General features: G+C 38.5%; 1 protein-coding gene across 9 annotated transcripts in view; it reads right to left on the bottom strand.

The window, feature by feature from the left end:
* Window positions 1-26214, bottom strand: part of ARHGAP12 (Rho GTPase activating protein 12) — a 1910410-nt gene that overhangs the window by 564938 nt on the left and 1319258 nt on the right. For all 9 annotated transcript variants that reach the window (XM_044066697.1, XM_044066699.1, XM_044066698.1 and 6 more), the window contains one exon: window positions 11442-11503. In XM_044066697.1, coding sequence (XP_043922632.1) covers window positions 11442-11503 — 62 coding nt within the window. The remainder of the gene's footprint in view (window positions 1-11441; window positions 11504-26214) is intronic.

A 26214-nucleotide genomic window follows, 5' to 3' on the forward strand; every position in this document is an offset into this window, starting at 1 on the left:
TGAGGAACTGTCTGAGTAATGGGTGTGAAAAAACAGGTGGATCAAAGCTGTATTCTGCTGATATAGCTGATGCATGTATCTTGATGGAGGAGTAGGACAGGCCTGAATGTAGAAGTTCTGCCAGATACTCCAGAATGTTAGGCATATCTATGTTTGACACATCTTTTCCTCTTTCAGTACTCCAAATGACAAACCTTTTCCATTTTCCTGCATAGTTCCTTCTTGTTGAAGGTCTGCGGGCTTCAAGAATAATGTCTTTAACTCTTTGGGAAAGTTCTGGATTAGCTGCTGCTATGTGATGTTCCATGCAGTCAGTTGCAACGTTTTTAGGTTTGGATGCATGATGCTGTAGTTGTTCTGAGTTAACATCAAAGGCATCAGGGTATTGGCCACATATTGTTCTGAGACATGCTCCTCAGCAGTGGGTACCAGTGTTGTCTTGGCCAGTTTGGAGCTATTAGGATTATCCTTGGACGTTCTTCCTTGATTTTTAGTAATACCTTGTGTATCAAGGGAAGAGGTGGGAATGCATATGCTGTTAGGCCTTTCCAGCTGAAGGAGAGCGAATCCACTTTCCATGCTAGTGGGTGGAATGTCCTTGTGCAGAACTTTTGAGCTGGTGATTGAGAGGGAAGCAAATAAATCTATCTGAGGCATTCCCCATTTCTTTGAGATGGTCTTGAAGATGTCCGGGTGTAGCATCCATTCGTGGGCATCCGATGTGGTTCTGCTTAATATGTCTGCTAGAGTATTTTCTTTTCCCGGTACAAATATTGCCTGTAACTGGATGTTGTAGCTGAGTGCCAGGTTCCACAGCTCCAAAGTCATTCTGCATAGGGGTATGAATGAGTGCCTCCCTGTTTGTTGATGTACCACATGACTGTGGTGTTGTCTGTCCTTATCATCAACTGGCCCTCTTTGAGAAATGGTCTGAAGTTTTGGATTGCCAGTTTTACTGCCAGCATTTCTTTTAGGTTGATGTGCAGGTGAAGTTGATCCTACGTCCACAATCCTTGCACGCATTTGTCCAGCATCCGGGCCCCCATCCTAGGTCTGAAGCGTCTGTTGTGATGGTCTGGCTTGCTTGACATCTGCGAAAGGGTAACCCTGGGTTTGACTGGCATGCTTGAGCCCACCATAGGAACTCCTGTTTTAAGCATGGAATTAGTGGAATTTCTGTTTCTAGGCTGTGCCTGTGTTGGGACCATAAATTCTTTAGGTACCACTGTAGTTTTCTCATATGTAGTCTGGCAAGTGGAACCAAGATTATGCATGATGCCATGAAGCCCAAGGCCTGCAGTACTTTTCTTGCTGTTAACTTGTTCTGTTTTGTTAGTGCCAAGAAGTAAAGAGGGAGTTCTCTTTGTTTTTCTGCAGTTAGGAAAGCCATTTGTTTTACTGTGTCCAATTCAGCCCAAGAATGTCCTTGTCTGGGATGGGATCAGCCTTGATTTTTGTAAATTGACTGTGTATCCCAGTGCTTGTAGCAAGTAAATGACCCTTTGTAAATCTGTTGTCAGCTTGCTTTTGTTGTCCCCTTGTAGCAGGCAGTCGTCCAGGTATGGGTAAATTTGAATTCCCTGTAGTCTGCAGTGGCGATTACTGATGCCAGGCATTTTCTGAATACTCTGGGCGCAGTAGATAAGCCAAAGGGCAATGCTGAGAATTGATAATGCTCTGATCCTGCAAGAAATCTGAGGTATCTTCTGCAGATTGGTCGAATGGGGACGTGCAGGTATGCCTCCTTGAGATCTAGAGTTACCAGCCAACACTCCTTGCCCAGCATGGGAAGAAGTTGCTGTAGGGTCAGCATTTTGAATTTTGGGACAATGATGTATGTATTTAAGGTGGACAGGTCGAGAATAGGTCTCCAACTTTTTCCTTTCTTGGAACTAGGAATAGTCTTGAGTAGAATCCCTTTCCTTGTTCTGTTGTTGGCACTCTTTCCACAGCTCTCATGTTTGCTAACTGCATTATCTGTTGTAGAGCCTCTGTTTTTTGATTTGGAGGTTGATTTGGCATTCCTCTTTTGACTGGTAAAGTGTGGAAGTGGAACCGGTAACCTTGATCTATGGTTTGTAAAATCCACTTGTCTTTTGTGATATAGTGCCAGTTCTTTGAAAATAAGGTTAATTTGCCGCCTAATGGAGCTGCTATTTGTTCCCTGGTAGGCGGATTTAGAGTTAAGTCACTGTGGCTGTGTTGTTGTAGTGGCAGTGGTTGTGTCTGTGCCTCTGTTGTTACCTTGCCACTGTCGTCCTCTGTAGGCACCTCCTCTGGATTGGTTTCTGCCTCTGGAGGGCCTATTCCGGCCCCTTTGGGATCTTGTGGAGTCAGGAAAGGACCAATTTTTGGCAGGCCAGTTCCTGCTAAACCTTGGGGGTTGGACCTGTAAGAAATCTTTAACCGTTTGAACAGATTTTGCCTTTTCTTCCATTTTCTTCATTACCTGCTGGGCAGGTGTACCAAACAAGCTGGTCTTATCCATAGGAGCATCTAATAACTTAGCTTTAACATGATCCGGTAAAGCTTGTTCCTTTAGCCATGCATGCCTTCTTATCACTGTGCCAGTCATGGCTGATCTAAATGAAGCCTCCAGTGCATCATAGCCACATTTTAAGGAATGGTTACTAACCTGTTGTATGTTATTTACCATTTCTAATACATATTTCTTATCAATTGATTCATCAGAGGATAGCTTTTTTGTTAACTGATCAAGCATAAACTCTTGGTATTGTATCATGTGAAACTGACAGTTTAAAGCTCTAGCTGAGAGAGTAGCTGAAGTGTAAACCTTTTTGCCCCATCTGTCTAGAGACCTGGCTTCCCTTTCAGAAGGAATAGGGTTTTTAGCTGTGGTCGCGGCTACTGCCTTGGGACCCTGGGATATAGATTCGGGGTCTGCAAGTGGGGCCTTGTAAAGGTGGTGATGAGTGTCTGGTACCCTGTAAAATCTGTCTGGTTTGGCAGGGGCTGGAGGTAAAGAATCTGGTGCAGAGCAGACATCACTGAAGGCATCATCCACTACAGAGAGCACAGGCGGTATAGCTAAGGGCCTGTGTTGTGGAAGGTGCAGAAAGGTTCTCAGTCTTTTTCTGGAGTCTGAGAAATCCTGCTGCTGCCATTGGAACTGCTCTCGCATGGCATGTAAGGTTTCCCCAAAGGAAAATTCTTCTGGTGGGGAGGCAGCTGGAATGGATTCTTCAGCATCTGAGTCTTCAAAATTGGAGAAAGGAGCCTCTGGCTGGTCTGTTATGTCTGATTCATCAGCAGAATCATCAGAGGACACAGGCTCGGGGGGCTCTGCCCTAGGTCTCTTCTCTGGGGGCTGAGAGGCCCTGTCTGGGTGAGATTGAGATCCCTAATTAATGAAATTAAATCTTCTGCCAGAGTAAGCATTTGTGCACTAGAAGAGGGCCGGGTTGTAGGGGTTTAGCAGGCACTGTTCTAGTAGTTTTGGCTGCTTTGGCCCTGGCAAAGGCCTTAATGGACATGGCTGCTGGAGGCCTAGCAGCACCACGTGCTGGGGTAGACACATCCAAGGGAATGGTGTCTGATAAGTCAGTGGCAACCACCGTAGTGGATAAAATTTCTGAGGCCGATTCAAGAGAAGTAGCAGGGGCCTCAGTGGTAGTGATAGATTCTGCTGTATTTTGATCAGTTTTCTCGGTTTCGCCCGAAACCGAGACACTCATGTTTGCTTAACCATGGTTTCGGCCGAAACCGCGGATCATGAGTGTCGGTCTTTATCTTTGCGTTTTTAGCAGTTTGGGTAGTCGGAGGATCCGACGGCATAATATACGCAAAATCAGAACCGAAAAACTGTTCAGCAAACTCCGACCGACGCCTAAGCGTTCGTCGGTTGAAAGAAGCACAGGCCGAACAGGCTGCTACGTCGTGGGCTGGGCCTAAACAAGGCAGACAGTAAGAGTGGAAATCCTTATGAGGTATTTGTTTCCCACAGGTTAAACAATTATTAACTTTTTCTGACATCGGCTGAGGCAAGAAAGAGTCCCCAACGGGGTACTTAGCTTTAGAAGTCTTTGAAATAGTATTCGGTAGAAGTAATCTCTGGATCCGACCGACCGGCACTTGCGAACAGCTTCTGCTTCGGGCGCCACGCAGCAAGAAAGACTTGAGGAAAATGGCGTCGGCTGATGCCTTTATACCCGAAGACCAACAGAGATGACGTCGGGTGAAGTGCGACATCAGCCGAAGCCGGACCCGGACTTTGGAATCCGGCCGACTGAAGGGCTGCCTGACGACAGGACAACCCAGTTGTTATGACTGCAGATGCATCCATGAAGGACATCTACAGCAGACCACTCACTAAAGTCACGTACACACTGCCCAATCTAAGACCAGCAAGAATCAGTGCCCCTTTTCTCCTTCTCTCACCAGAAGCAAAGTAGTAGCATTAATCCCAAAAGCTGGCTGCTAAGACACAATTGTCATGACTTCTAGTAATTGCTAAAAACTAAGTAGGGTAGGAAGTCATATCCCTCTGCTTCTTCTCTCACCAGGAGCAAGAATTAAGCACTCATCCCAATTCAAACTCTTAGAAGCAATTTCTTGGCTCTCTAGAGACTGGTAGTCCACTCCCAGCTATTACAGATTTTAAAGTAAAAATGGAAAAAAAAAGAATATTATGAATACGGCAGTGTGCACTGAGTGAGTGGGACAATTTGAAACGGAGGCGAACTCAAACTTGAAGAGTCTAAGGGGAAGGCCTTCTCAGATTGATCTTTCATTACCCAGTAGAATAAGCAGATGAGAACAGTGGGAGGAGCGTTCTAAACTAAATTTACAGTAGGGGTGGGGAGTTAAAAAGCCACATAGCTTAAAAGTATAACCGCAACCTACTGAATGGGAAAAATCTCAAGCAGAGAGTCAAACAATGACTGCACAGAATGCAGACCTCTCAAGTCTTATCAGAAGACAAGCCCATTTTTTGTAATACGTCTGGTACTTTTTAGTGCCTTCTCTTCCTCCTTTTCGCCTTAAGTTACAGTTGCAATCGCCAATAAATGTGTTCCATTTCAGGATGATGACCAAGATGAGTGAACACAGATGAAAGCCTTAGTCATAGTCTCGCCATGTAGCAGATCCAACATCCCAGTGATCTTGCAAAGATAAGAATAACAGGTACAGACAGTCAAGGCAAAAATGGCCACGAAACATATCTCCTTTGTGCAGTAAAGGCAAACTGCCACATTATTTCAGCAAGACATACGGCATGTTTAATGCAGCAAAGATGAAAGGGGGAGGCCACTCACAGAAGAACCCCCCTACTAATTACCAGCATATAAAGATGTTCACGAATTAAATATGCATTACACCTGAGACCTCACTGCTATTTATAATGCCCCCCCCCACCCCAAAACAAGGGATATATTCTCTCAAAACGGTGTTCTGGAAAATGGCTTTTGCATTATAAATGTAACATGCGCATGGATGACCTCTACATCTAACACTACACTTTGCCAGCATTTAACAAAAATGTATTTAAATACTGCAGTTTTTCAATGTTTGTTTTTCTTGAAGTTGCCAATGCTACTGAAAGACACTTCAGAGCAGGCTTCCTTCAGTCCCAAGTTGACTCCCAAGTTGTCTGTTACTGCTTGCTTGCCTGCCTAAAGTAGACCATGCATGCAGCAAAAATTGTTACAGGAGCCAGTGCCATGGCATGGAAGGACAAAACTCTACCTATGGCCCACACTACCCATGTCTGACTAGCGGCTTGAGCAGCAGAGATACTATCAAGGAAGGAAAAGCATGCCCATCAGGAGGGGGGATGTCACACCATGAGGTTGATCCCTGGCAGAGGTTAGGGACACGCATGGAGGCACTTTCACACAGGGAAATAGGAGGGCAGCACTGGCTGAGCTACAGCAGAGGTAGGGCGTAAGATCACATATCCCCATTGCCCGCCTGTTAAAGGGCAGATGTTTTGCGGGAGGGAGGGTTAGGGCATAAAAATAGAAAAAAATCCTTGGCAAGCAGTATGACCCTACACCAGGATCCTCTAACTCCTCGCCAGCCCTGAGCATGTGTCAGACTAAGCCCAGGAGAGGAAAGGAGTGCCCAGCAGATGAGGAGAAACCCTGGAGGGCAGCCAATGATCAAATAGAAGGAAGCAAAAAAGGAAAATGTTTTAAAAAGCACATCAGGAGCTTGACAACGAGAAAATAATAGGTGGAAGCTTCTCTGAATGAGCTGTTTCCACCAATTAATAGTCTAAAAAATAGACACACACTCAGGAAGAAGCACAGAGAAGCAGGAGGAGAGTCCCAAATTAACAAAAAAGAAAACTTCACAGACATGAGGTTCTCTCTCTCTGCTGTCAGTCTTAGTCTGTGGGCAGCTAGAAGCAAAACTGGTGGATAGGGACCAGCAACATGCAAACCAAGATGGTAGAACAGCATGCTGACTTGCAGTTTAAATCAGAAAATCCTGGCCAAACTGAGACAATTGAGAACATTGATCTATTCTCTGTGTTGTTTCCTCACCTTCAACTCCTCTGTTAGAGCCTCCATATGAACGCTCCCTGCAGTGGCTGTAAATGGAAATGTTACTCTCCAGCACCTCTCAATAAAGAGCAAGGGAGTTTTTCTTAGCATCCTGACAAAATCTCCCCTATATATGAATATCACCTTGGCCCACCCCTGAAAATAGTCCACAGTATTATTAGGACTGATCTGGTAAAAAAAAAAAAAGTAAATAAATATTTGCTCACATGTAGTTAAAAGTCACCATGACAGTACTAAGATTCTGGGCCAGTCACCCTAGGAGAATGACTTTGAGACAACTTGAAACATGCACACAGACAGCTAAAAATGTACTTATTTATAGTTTGCTAACAGAGTTGTCTTGCTGTGCACAGACCATTTCCTGTAGAAGTTTGGAAGAAAAGCTTCCAAGTTCAAAAGAAAAGAAATTAAAATGCATGTTGCACATAATCACACTTCATAACACTATGTGCGTGTTTTTGTACATATAGAACAGACAAAGATGCTAATATACGTTGTTGCTGCACATACACAGGCTTGGCTCCATCTACATAAAATACATGCAAACTGAAGATATTTAAGGTCAAATTGCAGTGAGGTCTCCAATGAGAATATAACAGAGGGATTTTTTTTAGTCTGTAATTTGTTCATCTGTTCTACAACAGCTGCCTCAGTAAGGTAAGACCTAGCAGAGACTAATTGTAGTATAAACATTACAAAGGAAAATATTATACATTTCTTTACCAAGTAGGGGGCTAATATACTGACCATTTTCAACCACGACAGGATGATGTTATTGTACGTTGTTAAACCGTGAAAGCACAATCACATAAGTAGTGTATTCTACACTGATAAAACAAAGTTACTTGTTAATAAAACATGCATACATATTTGACATACTCACAAAGGCAAGAGTCAGCAAAAATGTGTTAACAACAGAGAATTATCAAGTAAACAGTTTCAGCATTTTGGCCATTATTTGAGTAGCGATGGTATCTTATTAATGTCTGAAGACGACTCTGTATGCTAGGATTACATTCAGTAACAACTATTTTTTTATCTGAAAGAATCAGCGAACGCTTACAAGCCTATTAAGAGTTTAAATATGCTTTGACATATGAATTGCAAGCATTAATTATTATTGCAAAATACTGACAGGCCAGCATTATACTTTGAATCTTTCGGTCAATGTTAACTTTTCAAGGTATATATAATGTAGCTTTGCTTGAACATCTTGCTCACTTAGTTAACTTAAGTGCTAGAAGATTAGGACAATTACATGCATACTGAGAAAATGAATAGGTTTTGTCCACACTTCTTGAGCTAAGAGGTTGAGAGGTATGTAAACATGTCAGGGATCTAGCAGAAAGACAGATACAAAAAGTCACTTTGCTTATTTAACTGCTGACATTTACAAACAGTTAAGGTTCGTAGTCAGCAAATAATTAATTGTTTGAAGTAACCATAGAAGAGCAGTGCCTTCAACGTGAATATTCAAACATCAGCTTTTTTATTGTGTTTGTCATTCTGTCAGTTGTCAAGTTATTACTGTCGGAAAATGAATACTAAAGAAAATGCCTCTACACTTTTAAAAGGTAACTGGTCGTAACGCGCATTTTATTTTACCTGCTAACCATGAGCAATTGTTGAGAGACTCAGGAAAAAAGATGAACCGAGGGAGTAACGGAATATAATCTACTGTGGGTTCATTGAAGTAACAATCCCTATATTACACAATGACAAAATGAGGCATATGTTCCAGACTTGATAGGGTCTTAGTCCTATGACCCCTTTCAGAAGGGGTGAGTACCAGGTCCTTCTGTGCCACAGGTCATCCTTTGAGAATGTCACTGCAATGATTCATTTTCTTAACAGCACCCTAATGTATGATTACGTGGTGACAACATAAACATCTTGCAAACAGACTGCTTGCCATCTCATGATTGTTCTTTATTTTCTCATAATTTTCATGAAGGCCATTTTAGGCCCAGACAGTTTTCCTTTTAAAACTTGACTTAACATACTGGTCTGGTGTTAGACTGGCCTTGCCCATGTCATGGTTGATAAATAGACAGTACTCCCTAGCAAGAATAACTGGGATCATACCATAGATAATTGGATGAAACCCCTGCATGGGATAAAGCATTTAGGAGCTGCATCTGTCTATTAGTAGTACAGGGGGCACTACTGTTGTGAATTTTTTATTACCCACCCAGAGATCCATGTTTTGCTTAAATATGGACAGGGATGGGGAGTCAGTTCCAGAGTAGCAGTATCATCTGTGAGATACACCTCTATACACAATTCTCCTGCATCCTTCCAAAAAGTAACCTTTGGGAAAGAGCTGACAGCAGCATAATGATGGCAGACATTTTAAGTAGCAAGTTTTCATTTCTCAGAAAATGAAGGTTAATATGAATTAGGACTACAGTAAGCAACAAAAGCTTCTGATTCTCAAGACTTTTATGGTGGTAATTGCAATGCTGCTACTTTTCCATTTAATTACAGAGTGTGTCACACCACTTTGTGCAGTGCAGATAAACATTCCTGGCTTGTACACTTTTTCTGCTTAACGTTTACTTTGCTACAGTTTTAGTGAGCCTGAAGTTTAGGTAACTGTGCCTTACTCAAAATTCCGGAGAGGTATGTGTTTAATGGAAGGCATCAAAATCCAAGCGACAACACAAATGAGTGATACACAAAGTAGGTAAATCACAAAACACAGACATCTCACCCAGCTACAAAGCTCGTATCAAGCATTTACTACACATTGGTGCTGTTAGGGAAAAGGTTTTCAGAAATGTAATGTTCCAGGGGTTAGGGGCACAGTTAAGGTTAGCACAAGTGTGTTTACTCATGTGTACTAACTCACTCTACACCCCCTACATATTATGTAACTAAAAACCCTTTCCTTAACAGTATCACTAAACAAGACAAAAGGACACAGGACAGGCACAACACTAAATGTATCCCCTTACTAACCCTAGCCAGTGAACACTCACACATACACACTGCCATTTATAACACAATCTTGCACATTTTCACAATCACATTTTCAGTCAAACATTCATTCCTTCACACTCCTGTATACCTGCACTATATAAAAACTTAAATCCAACCAAATGTGCTTCACACAACTATGCAGTCACTCATTTGTCATGTTGCTCAGTTTCTGTCACTCATTTTCACTGTCAAGCAAATGAATGACAACCATCGGATGAGACTCTTCCCCTCCTTCGTAACTGAGAAGATCCCTAACTCATCCCACAAAAATGTACATCCCTTTATTTCCACTGACACAATCTCCTCTTCTTTAATGAAACATTCAAGTTTAAAACAAATTCAACAGCCATTTCAGTCTTAGCGTTTTCTACAATGACTGTAAAAAATATTTTAGATGACATGCTAGGAATTATAGCATTGCTTTGATTATTCATAATTCATCTTTAAATATATTTCTCAAACCTGAATAATGGTCATTAGAAAAAAGCAAATGTGTACAAATTAAATGAATATAACTATATACAGAACATGGTCTCCAAAGAATCCTGCTACTCGTATAAACAGCATCTTAACTTTTCAGGTACACAAACTGCAGAAAGATGCAAACGAGACAATGACACCTATTTTCTCCTCCAGATATCGTACTTCTTGATAGACTACAAGTTTGCTTTCACAATTTTAACATTTTGTCAGGCAAAATCCTGCAGTAATGTAATTTTAAATGGTACTTATGTCAGGACTGTAGGCAGAACTTCAACAAAATATTAAGTGTTATCTCAAATCAAGATGAAACACTGAAGTTGGTGAAAATGCCCATTCCAAAACCCACTTCACCAACCAACAACTCGATTTTTGAGAACCTGATAAGTTGCACACCAGTCACCTCAACGGAGCAATAGCTGCTGTTTTAAATATAGCAAAGCTAGGCCTGCACAAGTCAACACAAACTGCTAATGCACATCACATATGCATACCTCTGAGCTGTCCAGACTTTCTCATAAAGTCCACATTTCTGCCTCATTTTTTGTCTGTTCCTCATAAAATGTGTATTTTCTAGCAAACTACTGAAGACTGAAGCGACTAAACAATGAAACATTTGAGCTTTAGACTTCATATACTAGGAAAAGAGCAATACTGACTTTGGCCCTCTGTCCTACCATTATGCTCATCTTTGTCCAGATTCTTGTGCTAAGAGGTTGAGAAGTATGCACACATGTAAGAATGCCTAAAGGCTACATGTAGCAGTAACTCATGAGCTTTTATAGAGAACAGCAGCAGTACAGATTTAGTGATGCTCTGAGTAAGGAAGGTGCCATCTGAGTTTATAATATGGATGGGGTTTTGCTAAAAGGAAATAAAAATCACGAACATAGAAGAAAAAGAGGATGACACAGGAAAGTTGTCATTGGTGTTATCACTGGAAAATGATAGCTGAAGTCCTGCAATGCTTTAGATGGATGAAGGCAAACTGATCTGCCTAAATATGTTAATACTTCACAGTGTCTGATGAAGGTATCTTTATTCTATGCAAACACAGGGTAGATTAACAGAATCCGTGTTTGTGTGAATGTTAGGTTGAAGAATAGAGTATCAACAAGCTGCAACTCAGTTTTCTTAGCTATATGATGATATTCTGTTATAACCACATTGCAGTGATTTATCAGCAGAGGTACAGTAAACCAGTGCTCATCAGATCATCACACTCAATGTGTTTTAGGTATCTGCTTAAAGTCTTTTTACCTTGCACAGTAGCAATGCTTATAAAACACAATCTAAATAGTTCACTTTCTAGGTTAAGTTATGAAAATTGTAATGTAAAAAACAAGCAATTATATTTGTCAAAAATCCAATGAGAACAGCAGACATCTAACATTCCACTTTATCTTAGTTCTTAGATTTCTGTAATGAAGTGCACATAGAGATACTCACCGAACCTTCTTCCCATTATCAGTTATTTTTGTTATATTTAATAAACCACATTTCTCTGGCACCTGAAATGAAAGGGGAAAAAGTCATTTTTAGAACATTGAAAACGCTGACTATTTTGGTGCACCAGTAGAAAGAGCAAGTGCTTAATGGTTAATTGTAAGCAAGATGCAAAACAAAAGAATGCCTTTTCTTAATTTTTTTTGTCTTTCGTTATCCATCAAAAGAATACTTGTGCAAGATATTTGCCACAGTAGTAGTGATATATACCAACTCCTGGTGTGTGAACATTCTCTTTACAAACTACAGTATCCAGCAAGTTTTCACTGGTATATCCCCTTTTCAGTGGCCTGCATGCTGCTACAGTCTCTTACTGAGAGCGCCCAATTGTTGATCCCATGCTTACTTAGTATAAACAGTTGTTAGGAAGATACCATGAAAAATGGTTCATAGCAAGAACAAACTAAATTACATTTACAACTGATGAAAAATTCCACATGGACACAAACGCAAACACTGTTCGAGCTCAGAGTGGTTCCCAGTGGGAGTGGTTGTACATCAGGGATCAGCTCTGAGGCCCCTGCTGCTTGTACTGGTGATGGGGTACATTAGCAAACACATGAAAATAAAATCAAAGTACCGAGCCTGCAAGGCTTAAAATAAAAACAATTTTTAATACGCAAGTGAACAAGGTAAAACAAAGTAAGCGCTTTCACGGTTACCACACCGCTTCATCAGACATTCTCAATACAGAAAGAAAGCAATTGAATAAGATTACAAAGAAACAATCAAACCAATAAAAGACAAGCCACTAATTAAAAGGATTATACTAGTGTTTCAGAGGGTGTGGCTTCAAAAAAGGTTTTAAAGTAAAAACACCATTGAGACCTGGAGGTCTCTCTGCATTAAGAAGTATCTGTACGATTGGGTAGGTCACTGCCCCTCATATCCAAGTCTAAAACCTGGAGTACAAAAAATTTAAAAAGCATGTGTTACCCCATTTTCTAAAGTATGTAAAGCCAAAGCATCACTTTCTTTTTTTATTCCTAATGTCCCTTTGGTGCTCTAAAACTCTTTCTTTAAGGGACCTATTAGTCTTACCTATGTAAAAAACATGGCATAACTAACAGGAAGCAAAGTAAACAATGTCAGCTGTTTTACAATTAGCATTAAAACTAACATTAATGGTGAAACCTATGTTGGGGTGTGTGTATGTTTGGACTCGGAACGATACAATAAAAGCACCGAGCCTGCAAGGCTTAAAATAAAACCAATTTTTAATACGCAAGAAAACAAGGTAAAACAAAGTAAGCGCTTTTTGTCCGATTTGGTGAAGTTTCAGCCAGAAACTAGTAGTCCATTGGTCGTTTTGGGCCAATTCCTAGCTCCTTTCAGCCCCCTGCTATAAAACACGCTAAACGCGCGTTTTCCAGCTTGTACCAACTCAGCACAACACACCGCTTCATCAGACATTCTCAATACAGAAAGAAAGCAATTAAATAAGATTACAAAGAAACAATAAAAAACAATAAAAGACAAGCCTCTAAGCAGTGTCGTGTTGTTGTTTACTTTTACTTTATTTATATATTTTTTTGAATTACAACATGAGCATGGCTGAGAGTGCTGCTATTGTGTCACCCTATAGATTGGAAGCCTCCCAAATGACTATGGATGCTACAGATCACTTGAGTCATATTTGGAATATGAACAGTAATCCACTTATTGGTGCTACGCTTAACATTGACCTGACTTCTACGTCTAATGACAATTCCAGTGAGAATGAGCAGTTTTTAGCCTTTATGCTTTCTTTTAGAGACTTAGAAAACAAGCTCTATAAATACTAGCGTTTACAGTGGCAGAGGTTTCACTTAGAAGTGCCTCTACAGCATAATGTTATTCCTAGAGGGCTCTGTGAATTGAATATGCCTAGTTATGGTGATACTTACCCAGAACTATTGAGGAGATGGCAGCCGCTTAACTTAAAATTCAGTACCGAATACATTAATCTGCTGATTGCTTTTTTTCTACCCATGGAGAAGCAACTTTTAAGTGATATTGTTAGCTTGCAAGCTAACATTTTTAGTTTACAACAGATGTGATTGCCGATAAGTTAAATCGGCTGTATGACAATATTATGGCTTATGACAAACGCCTAGAATTGGCAAAAGACAAAAAATTACAAAGAGATATTCGAGATTTCCACAGTAATGTGGTTTCTGCATGGCCAAGGGATCAACCCAACACTCGTGTGACCCCTCATGTTAATCAGATACGCCAGGAAACGACAGACACTTAGTTAGGCACAGGTAGGGTTCCTAAGCCATCTACCTCTAATGTGACTGTAGGTGAAGCTCCAGTAATTGAGAAATCTGTTTCTTCACAAAATGTAAATAATGCACCTGCTTTGCTAACTCAGAAAATTCCACCTTTAACTACCTCTAACGAACAAAAGAGAGATAGTATTACAAACTCTGTACCACGAGGGGTCGCTGTTGGCGAGAGTTCTACTGATTTTTTAGAAGGGAAATCCATTGCGCTTTTTCCCCCCTACAGTCCCCTCTACCCATCAGGAACAGATGGAGGAGTGCAGGGAGGAAGGGACACTTGCAGAGACCACACAGCATGGACAGGCTGCAACAAGCGATCAAGAAACAGCGTTTTTAAACCAAAACTTGATTTTTAACATTTCTTCGCTTCAACTTACATCGGCTCAAATTGAGCTTCTAAATAAGGGTTTATCATTTGTCCCTGCAAGACGAGCAGACCAGGGCAAGTTGCTGAAGGATCTAAGAATGTCAGGTAGATCTTTGACTTTAAAATTTACCTTTAATTCAAATAATACAGGTATGACTAATATATATATGAAACCTAGCACATTCGTGCCTTTACCACATCCAGTGATACAGACTTTTATTAATACATGTGAAGACCAATTTAGACAATGCTTTCTTACAGGGACTAAATCGGCTTTCTGTAATATGACTCAAGACTATGTAGCACTAAATGAACTAAAAAATTTACATTCTATTGAAGTTAGACCTTCAGATAAGGGGGGAGGGGTGGCATTGTAATTTTAGATAGGGATTTATACACTCAACAAATGAGATTGTTGTTATATGAAGTTAATACTTATCAGAATGTCTCTAAGCTGATTGTAAATGGTATAATGGAAAAAAGTTTCTTTTTTAATTTTTGATTTACTCATGACTGATCTCATAGATGAGCATCTTTTTAAGTATTTTAATGTTGAGTAACCCTTTGTTCCAACTATATATGGTCTACCGAAAATCCACAAGAACTTGGATCTACCACCCATGCGTCCTATACTTTCGGGAGGGTGGTGCATGGAACCTTTGTCGATTTTTAGAGAGAATACTTTGCATTCCCTATTGGAAAAATGTGACCGTGTTCTGACGGACAGTAAAACCTATTTGGAAAGACTTTATGTTAAAATGTGGACATTGGTAGGGATTATATTTTTTTACGTTAGATATTGAGTCCTTATTTTCTAGAATCCCCAATGACTGGGGAGTAGACGGCATTAGGTCATTCCTGGTTGAGAATAATTGCTTTACAGGAGACATGGTCAGACTTATTTGCTCTCTACTTGACATTGTGTTGGAAAACAATGCATCTTTGAACGTGATTTTTTTCTGCAGAAGGTTGGCGTGGCTATGGGCACTGCTTGTGCAAATAGCTATGCCAACCTAGCACTTGTACAATGGGAAAAGACTTATTTATTAACACGTGAGAATATTTATTTTGATTATTTCCACTGGTACGTCCGTTTTGTGGACGATATTTTTTTGTTATGGCAAGGGACTATGGAACAACTAGAAAGTTTTATTGAATTTCTACATCACACGACTAGTTTCCTTAGATTCACACATAAATATTCTGCTGAAAATATAGATTTCTTGGATGTTCAATTGAACAGGTCTGACCTAGCTAATCTTACTACTAGTATTTACAGGAAACCTACACGGAATAATGTTTTTTTTTTACACAAAAGAAGTATGCACCTTAGACATGTCCCTCGTAATGTTTTGAAGGGCCAAGTGTATAGATTGTTATGCTTGCGCAACGATAATCAGCTACACATAAAGCCTTGAATTACTGAAAAAGAAATTTTTTGAGAGGGCTATACTGGGTCCTGAGATAGACGCATGCATCTCAGAAGCCTGGACACAGAGGGAAGGTATGTGTAAACCTCACTTTGAGGCTGGTCAGTCCAGCAATGATCCAGTTGTGTCGCCAGTGGCCGACAGAGATATTTTTAGGGTTTCACTACAATATTCTAGTGACATCAACTTTTGAATTGTGTACCAGAACTCAGAGGGAAGATTGGTGAGACGCCCCATTTCTCTTTTAGGAATAACAAGTCCTTGAAGAAGCATCTTTGTTATAGATCTTCCTCTGTTAACAATAGGTTAGAGTCTACTAGGACTGGCACCTTTTCCTGTAGGAATTGTTCAGCTTGTAAATATATTAGTACCCTCCAAACATACATATATTCCAACATAGGTTTTACCATTAATGTTAGTTTTTATGCTGATTGTAAAACAACTAACATTGTTTTTGCCTCCTGCCAGTTGTGCCAAGTTTTTTACATAGGTAAGACTAGTAGATCCCTTAAAGAAAGGGTTTTAGAGCACAAAGGGACATTAGGAATAAAAAAGAAAGTAATGCTTTGGCTTTACATACTTTAGAAAATGGGGTAACACATGTTTTTAAATTTCTTTTTACTCCAGGTTTTAGACTTGGATATCAGGGGCAGTGACCTACCCAGTCATACAGAAGCAGCAGAACAGAAATAGATACTACTTCTTAATGCAGAGAGACCTCCAGGTCTCAATGGTGTTTTTACTTTAAAACCTTTTTTGAAGGCACGCCCTCTGAAACACTAGTGTAGTCGTTTTTAAATTGAGGCTCGTCTTTTATTGGTTTGATTGTTTCTTTGTAATCTTATTTAATTGCTTTCTTTCTGCACTGAGAATGTCTGATGAAGCGGTGTGATAAATGTGAAAGTGCTTACTTTGTTTTACCTTGTTCTCTTCTGTATTAAAAATTGGTTTTATTTTAAGCCTTGCAGGCTCGGTACTTTTATTTTATTTTCATTTACTTGCTTTTATTGTACCGTTCCGAGTCGTGCTGTTGTTTATTTTTACTTTATTTACATTAGCAAACACGGTGGAGGGGATAGAGCAACAAAGCTGTTATGCCATTACAAGCAGACCTGAACAAGACCTTCTGCAAATGATAGGGGCATGGAATGTAAAACCAAAGGCATGTAGGATGAAAAAGAGTACAAACAAGACAGTAGTCATGGCAGCAAATGGGGGAAATCAAAAGAAGCTGAGAACTGAGACAGAAGGGAAGACAGTGGAACAGGTTAACAGCTTCAAGTATCTGGGAGGGGTTTTGAAGAGATGGAAAGTCTGAATGAGGAGGTCAAAGCTAGAATCAGAGGGCTGCAGCCTACTTACACAGAGAGTGAGGGTAGTGTGGGTTAAGAGAATGCTAAAGAAGATGTAAAGTAAGGTGTACAAAACAGTGGTGTAACCAGTACTGCTGTACAGAACAGAAGTCTGGGCAGTGAAGAAGCTAAAGATGACAGACATGAAGTGCTAGAGACAGGCTGTAGGATGTACACTGTGGGAAAAGATGAATCTGAGCAGAAGTAAAAGTACTGCCAATTGCAGACAAAGTCAAAGATAACAGGTTGCGATTTTCAGGTATAAGTGCAAGAAAGCAGAATAAGCACTGGTATACACAGGAAGGGCGCAACAGGAAACTAAGACATCCAGCAAAGAGATGCATGAACTGCATGACAGAAGACCTGTGACAGTCAGGCCTGAATCAATGGAACTGATGTGAGAGGTGATGACAGTTGATGCGACACTCCGACCCAATATAGAAAAATGGAGAAAAAGGGTTTTTTTTTTTAAAAAATGACGAATTCAACAAACTGAGTAGTTGTATGTCACTAAATCTACTTCAGAAGATGTCACTCAGTGGAGTACCAGACATATGAATCAAAAGGTTTCTTCATATTAGTGTAGTAATGAATATGCCGGCTACATTAGGTGCATAACTAGGAGAAACTGAAACATCATCAATGTCTTTCCAATGTACATGGATATTTTAGGTAGTGAACCAACTTTTGTATACAAAACTGCTCTTAATTTTAAACAATATATGGAGAGCAACAAAGAATTAAACACTAACTTGGTGAAGAACGGAGTCTCTAGTTATTATGACTGTAAACATCTGCTCATCAGGCATAATGTTTGAGCACTGAAGTTGGATAATGGTATTGGCAGTGCCAGTAAACCTGGGAAGGGTAATTATAAGACATGGGGTAGTGTAGACTTCATTGTGTAGCCATTGTTCAAATTTCTATATAGGAAAAACAGAACGTTTGCTAAGTAAAAGGATTTATGGACACCTGCAATAACAATGTACTTTACAAACCCTCCCTTGGCTGTCATGGACTTGGGCATTTTAAATTTGCTATACTGGAAAAGGTTAATATCCAACCAAGAGGAGGGGACTGGTCATTGAGATAAGATTTTAAGGAACTGTTATAGCAGATTCCTATCAGAACGAACACTTAAAATAGTGAACGCTCTTCTATCGAACTGAAAACAGGAAAAGCTGACAATGTCGAAGGCACGGAACGATTTTTTTCCCAGGAAAAAAATCGCTGGGCCTTTCTCAAGACTTTGCTGTTTTCTCCACTGTGGTGCGATCTCGGAGTTGGTTTACTTAAACTGGGGGGGGGGGCAAAGCCCCCACTTTATTTTGTTTGTACATTTTATTTTATTTTTTTAGGATCAGCAAATTTTTTCCCTAGGAAAAAATTCGCTGATCTGTGCATTCGAAATTGTCAGCTTTCATGTTTTTCAGTTCGACAGAAGATCGTTCACTATTTAAAGCATTCGCTCTTCTGTAACAGACCAGTTACAGCAACTCAGGCTTAATGCTACCCAACTCCCAAGTTGGAATAAGATGTTTTCCATCTCTGTGGTACAAAAAACTCCCAGCTGATAACTATTTATTCTCTACAAGCCTCTCTCCAATTCCTTTTCTACCTCACACCTACCACTCTACACAATCTACCATTGACATACTCAATAGGAAGAAAGTACAACACTATCACTTGCTTGTTCAATTATCTTTAACATTTTGTAAATATGAAGCTCACTTTAATGCCTCCATGTAGCATATAACAAACTAGGTGATATTTGCTACTACTATAATATAAAGCCTCCTTCTGTGAGTCTTATTCCAAACATGTATAAAATCCCATAATGACCTGCTGTTTCTATCAACATTAGACTGATATTATTATATACATTACTAGTGTTTAGCCTTGACGATTTGTACGGGGTACATCTATGTAGTAGTTTAGAATATTCCTACTAAGCATTTCCTGACTTGTATTGTACATTTTTGTGGCATATTTGTATACATTTTGTGTACCTTATTTGTATTTTACTGTTGTAACTGGAGCTTTTCTCCCCGGGCCTCCGTGGAAAAAAAGAGACGTGTTCAGTCGGACTTTCCCAGTAAACAGATACACAATAAAATAAATAATTAAACAAAAACACAATCTTTGAAATTAGAACAGAAAGAACATTTTTTTGTTATTATAGCTGTGGATGTACCATACTGGTGTTAGTTTATCAATGTACAATTACAACTTTATTTACACCTCTCTCATTCATGTGTTTTTAACTTATTTTTATGTTTGGCATCATGTTCAGCTATGCTCTTTATGACACACTAATCTTTATTGTCTTTATTGTTATCATATAATTTTTATAGAATTTAATATTTCTACTGTTGTGGTCAAAATGGTAGGATCATGAATTTTGCTTGCACTTTGCACTTTAGACTTATTTCATGTTATCTGAATGTATTGTAACTAAGTGTATTTTACTAGGGTGAACAAATCTGCAAAATGTAAGTCTATCTTTAAATGCATGATTTTTAAGAATGCTATGTTGTTTCTATACAGATTTTGAGGAAGTTCCAGTTTTTCAAGAATGAAAGCACTTAATCTAATCTTGGATACTGAACTGTGGATTGTGTTGCTAATAAACTCTGTGCTACTCAACACATGAGGCACACTTTGCAGATTTTATTTTTATTCCCGACATCTTTGTACGATATATGTAACTGACACCGTGTTTTCTACACAATGGCTCTCATTGCCAGGTTGAGTTTTTTAAGCCATTTTTCCCCAGGAAGGAGGTTACAATACATTTTATTCTTATTAGTATTTTACAGAACATTTATGAAAAACTGCATGTTAGACTGTAAAGCAGTTTTGTACAGTGTGCAGGCAGTCAGTGGTATTTTAAATCTGGGGGAGGTCTTTTTAGGGGCTGCTGTAGGTGTTATAGATATTAAACTACACAACTATATTTTTAGTTGTAAGAAATGTACTACTTACAGTGTAATAGAAGAAAGGCTGAAAAGAATCAAATTAATTTAATACTGTGACCTTGGGTCTGCTGTAGAAGTGTACTGATTATATTATATGTGGAATTAAGATTATATTGTATGTAGAACTAAGATGATAATTTAGCTTGTTTTTACAAGGACGGATGTCTAGATTAAGATCACTGGCTTACACTATAAACAATTTTTTTAAGCAAATAAGCTTGGAAAATAAGACAAAAGTATGAAAGCTATGAAAAAGTTTAAGCTTTTCATATCTGCAAAAATGTTAGCTTGTTTTGTTCCATTAGCATAATGTTCTCAGTGCAAGTCAAGAAGTTGGCAGGTGAAGACAGTTAGCTAGGGCAATCATGTACATTCTGTTCTGAATAAAATTTACAAAGATTATTTTTTTCTTATTGTTGGCTATTTTTATATGGAGACAAGATGTTATTGGCTTAGGTTATAAACATGTTTTTTTTGTAAGCAAACCGGCTTGAAAAATAAGACAAAATGATGAAAACCATGAACAAACACTAAGCTTCTCGTATCTTCAAATGTATTAGCTTGCTTTTTTCTCATTAGGAAATGTTGGTGTGAGCCAAGATGCTTGTAGTTGAAGGCAATTAGCTAGTGGCATTCAGTACATTCTGTTCTGAGTGAAATTTACAAAGATTTTTTCATACATCTGCAAGTTGTTAGCTATTTTGTTCGCCTGTTGACTCCTTTTACATACAGGCAAAAATGTCTGCAGGTCCAGGCAACTAATCTTGATAGTTTTGAGCATTCTTTGCTGATGGAAATTTAAAATCATAAAGGTACAGTGACAAGCAGTTCAGTGAAAAATAAACTTTGAAATTATGGGAAGTGAATATGAGATAGTCCCCAGCAGCCTTAATGCATTTAACACAAGAGTCAATAATTCAGTTTTACTTAAAGGTAGCCAGTGCAGTTTTTAATAGGGATAAATGTTGTTTTCTGAAAGCATATAGGCTGCTGTTCACATCTGGGAGGAGAATACAAATAAGAAAAGACAGCAATCAGTAAAAGTGAAGCACGGGGGATAACTTGTTTTTACTATAGGCAAGCTTAATTTTAGACTGGGTAATGCCTAGGGGTGAAGCTGTCAATTTGGGGCAATTGTTCCTATATAGAGGTATACAGTTTTGCATGTTTGTTCAAAGCTGATAAAGGATGGCAGTGTTTTGAAGATGTATTTTTGTTTTAATGAAAACCCTCAAACGAAAAACAAAAGTCTTGAAAAATGTGACATCAGTTTAAATGGAGACGAAGAAATAACGGTATAAAAGATCTGCCTGCCAAACAGTATATGCATATAAGACAAAAGTTATAAATACACAATGAAAAACCTACCATGTATAATTACTAGAAACAATCACTTTTTATCTTAATGCCTCCTCAATCTATACTATCTCGGACAGCAAACTGCCTTAAAGGTATAGCCAAAAAGGAAATACAGTGAATTATATTAAGAAATGCAGTGTGCAAACAGCACTACTGCAGGAGACACATTTGGAAAGAAATTAACATGTGCATTTGACAAAAAGGATTTCAAAATGGATATTCAGCAGAATATCAGGGGAAAAGGAAACCATGAATAATAAACACTGATAGCTACAGGGCTTCCAATAGTGACAGAAGAGGGGGAAAAAGGCAATAATGACAGATCGGTGGTAGTAAGGGGATATTGGCAGGAAGGGGGATTATGCTGGCATGTATTTATATCCCATCAAGAACTGCTATTACAGAGCTTTAGAAAACCTGTGGAGAAATAATCAGCTTTCAGTAGGGAATATTACTTATAGGGAGGATCTAGAACTTGATTTTCAATAGTGAGGATGTATTAAAGGGGCCTAAAATATGTCAAAAGAGGGAAGATTTCTGAAAAATGTTATGAAAGTATTAGGTATGGAAGACTTGAATTCAGTAGTGGACACTTGGACAGTATTTATACATTACTCCCCGACGTACAATAACTGGAATAGACTAGACCAAAATTAAATTTCACAAGAATATTAACATTTAATTGAAAGCTTCCACAGACATCCAATAACTATTTCAGATTATGCACTGATAAAAACAAAGATAAAAAATGTAGGGTAATGAAGTAAAACTTAAACACTGGCACCTGTTAAAAAGAAAGGAATTTAAGGAATGGGTAGTGGAAATTATTTAAGAGTTATTATATCTTCAGAAGTTATGGCTAGTGAGTTGGATAAAATGAAAAATGAATTTTAAAAAGAGGGTAAAAATAAGAGAGAAAGAGATATGGTTAAGAAGTAACATCAATTATTTTAGAGAGGCTGACAAATTACAGAATAAGGGGAAACTCACAGAACAAGAAGAGGAACAAGTGAAGAGTGCTAAAGAGCAAACACGGCAGTATTTGGATAGTATGCACGAGTTTAGAAAAAATGCTGTTAGATAACTTTTTTGATAACTCCAGAACACAAACTTTTAGCACAGCACTTTAGGCAACAGAAATTAGAAAAGATTGTCCTCAAACTAAGGGAGCTTATGATAAAAGATAAACAAATAAAAAAATAACCAGTAATCCCACTGAGGTATTCGAGATACTTCAGAAATGTATGAAAATTTGTAAAAAACAGGGGAATGTGTAAACCAAGCAAGAGTGCAAAGGGAAATATTTATGAAAGAGTTAGTTATTCCAAGATTAGAGGAAGATGAGCCTCAACAACTAATAGTTAAGACAACAGGAGATTAGATAAAAATTGTGATGTATAATCAATCTATAGGGAAGTCTCTGGGGACAGATGGTATTCCTGTAGAAGTTTGGAAGTTAGGAGGAAAGAAAGTGATAAAGATTTTGGAGACATTTTTTAACAGTACTTTAAAAGGAGGGGAACACCAGCATTTTGGAAGAATGCTGTGGTAACTGTATTAACCAAACTGGGTAAAGACCCATCAGACCCAGCCTCATATTGATCCCTTTCAATTTTAAATCATGATTATACAGTGTTTATGTCTATGCTAGCTAAAAGAATGGCAGAGGTCTTGCCAAAATTGATAGATATGGATCAGTGTGGCTTTGTGGAGGGACAACAAACATTTGACAACACTAACAGAACAAAAATGATCCAGAGAGAAACAGAAATACCACTGTCATTGGTGGGTCTTAATGCAAGGAAAGCATTCAACAGATTAAGCTGGGATTTTATGATCAGGACAAGGAAATAATTTGCATTCAGTGATACAATAATAAAGTTAACTATATGAATGACTGAAGGCAAGAATTAAAGTGGGAGTGTTCTTCTACAATAAGTTGTGTTACCCTCAAAGGAACTAGGCAGGGGTGTCATCTTTCCCCTTTGTCGTTTGCTTTAGATCTAGAGCTACTGGCAAAGAAAATAAAGTACTCAAAAATTCAAGGATCTAATTGTTACAGTAATTAAGAAAAGTTGGCTTTATTTGCAGATAACATTTTCAACTTGATAAATCCAGAAAAGAGCAACTTGGTATTGTGTACCATTTTGAGACAATTTCAAATCTTTTCAGGATAGTTAATTAATGAAGACAAAACAAGGGTTACAGCTGTAAATTATGTACCCATGCATGACTTGGTTCAGCAATACCCATATTTATGAGGACATAAGATTAAGTATCTAATAGTATTGATTAAAAAGGCTTCTGTTAAGGCAGCTAAGGATACATGGGAAGACAATAAACAGATTGCAATACAACAACTGAGAAACTGGAAGCTCATGTTTATGGACAAAGATACAAGTAATGAAATGTTTAGTCCCCTTAGTTTTATATACAAAATCTGGATATTTTTATCAAAAAAGGGAAGTTGTGGGCAATTAAAAACAGCTGAAGGAATTTATCTAGAAGGTACAAAGGGGCAAGAGTTAAGTGGGGATAAGTTGATCCTTCCAATACAAGGTGGTTTAACATTACCTGATTTGAAGGGATATTTTACAGCTACAGAATGTTCACATACATAACAAAAACAGAAGGTTATAATTAAAAGTAGAAAGGAATGATGATAAAGCAGGTGGAGGGGGGAGTTCAAGAAAAAAGGAGAGTGCAGGATTTTGTTTGCGGATTCTTAAGGAGAATAACCACCACACACATCAGCATATTCATAAAGCTGCAGGAAGTATTCTAAGAACTAAGCCAACATGAGACTGGAGAAAAGACTTTGCCAATACAGATGACTGCAAGTAGAGTTACAGAAAATAGGCAGGACAGGGCTGGAGTTTACTGGAGAGAGCTGGCAAAGGAACAAAGTACTGAGAGTAAATAACTAAAGAAGGACAGGTAACAGAGTGGGATGAGGTCAAGAAGCAGTTTGGACTGCAGGTAAGAGACTGCCTTCCCTATCAGGGACTGATATCATGTATAGTCAAAGAGAAAGGATAGGGGAGTCCTGACAGAAAGACATGCTATGGTAGAGTTTTTAGTTAAATAAAGAAAATAAGCTGTTGCTATAAAGAGGGTAATAAGTAGGGCATATAACGTATAGCATGGCAGCTACAAGAATCATTGAGAGGAGGGTAGAAAATATTGGGAAGAAACTGAAAAAGCAGTTTACAAGGGAACAATTAGAGAACATATTTATGGCTCCCAAGAATATATGATTTCTGATTTGAAGGGTTTGCACAGGTGGTTTTACACCCCAAGCAGACATCAAAGAATTTTTCCTCAGGTTGACAGCAAATGTTAGAGCTCTGCTGGGGAAATGAGAGGTAGCTGGGAACATGGCTTTGATAGTGTAACAAGTCTGCAGATTTAAAATTTCCCTACAGAGTCCTATGTCAAAAATACTGGGTGAGCAAATGGCTGTAATTAAGGAAATGATTCTTTTGAGCTATGACACATGATCTGAATTGCACAGATATAAGTAAGGCCTTATTAATTTTAATTCTGTTGGTTGCCAAAAAAAAAATCAATAGAAAATGGAAATCAAAATCTAAACTAACTGTACTTGAAGAAATGAGTACTGCAAAAGAAATAAAGAACTGGAAGAGGAGGCTTTAGAAAAGGGAAGGAGCAAATTACGCAGAAATAAATGGAATTTGTGGTATAGTCATTTACATGGTTTTCGGACTAAAGGGAAGTAGAAAGAGGAGATGGGAGCCTAGCAAGGGAGTTACTATAGGATAACAGCAGAGGCAAAGTCCATCTATAAGCTGGATAATGGATTGTTTAAGGATAACTGTACTAATGTTAGGCTTCATCTGATAGAGTAAAGCTATATTTAATTTTTTTTTGAAGGTGCAAATTATAGCTTTGTTTTTGTGCTAGTGAAAGTTTGACTGGAATGCATGTGCATTTTTCTACCAAGCAATGAAGATGCAAATAGTAGTGATTCAAAAAATATGGCCGAAACACCCATGAAGAACCATGTCAAGGTAACCGCAGTAAATTGAGATGTCTTAAAATAATTTTTTTCACAGCACTAACAGAAAACTTCACAAGCTAAATCTAGTGAGCTATCATTTGACTGGCGAACAGCACACTAACAATTCTAGACAACAGTTGACTAATTTTCTAAAGGGCTTATTCCTGCAAGTGTAGGTTCACAATTGCATACAAGGAGCCATACCATGTAAACCCACCCCCAAATTCTGAGAAACAAGCTGAAGGAAGATAACCAAATCTTCTGATTAAAAGCAACATCACTTTAGGAGTAAAACAGGGATTAGTCCAAGTGCAACTTCAGAAGCTTTACAGAATGAAGCATACAGATATTTCTAACTGAAGCAATAACTACTAGCAAAATTGTTTTCCAAGTCAAAATATTCAAATAAACAGAATAAAGTGATTCAAAGGGGGTTTCATAAACTCCTCCATAAAAACAACTAAAAGAGTCAAAATTCCTTGATTTTAAGACTTATCACACTCAAGACACCACATAAAGCTTGGTTCTCAGACATAACAGTATAGGCCTGAAAGCAAAAATAACATGAATACTGCACAGTTATTTTCACCTAGTATTCTTTTTCAGCAAACATTCTACAGGTCTGCATATTATATTCACGTTTAATGGACTAACTCAATAGTTCCTACAACCAAATTAACATCTCATAAAAGGGGCTTCCTGTGTGAACCATTTATGCACTATTTACACAAAATTATTGTAATTTGCTCAAAATTACCTTTAGAATATCTCAAAAGGTCTCTCACAGACTGCCCTCCAAATTCTGAACACTATATGTAAAAGTGAGCAGAGGCTAACACCACCAAATCCTTGTTTATACTGCATAGCACTAGTTTCATCTTTCCCAACCAAGTTAACACCAGAACAACTGGCAGCTTCTTCAGTGAGCTTCAACCATGATAT

The sequence above is a fragment of the Protopterus annectens genome, chromosome 3.part1 (genome assembly GCF_019279795.1).
Source record: "Protopterus annectens isolate FY-2018-M chromosome 3.part1, PAN1.0, whole genome shotgun sequence".
In the NCBI taxonomy this organism is placed as follows: Eukaryota; Metazoa; Chordata; order Ceratodontiformes; family Protopteridae; genus Protopterus; species Protopterus annectens.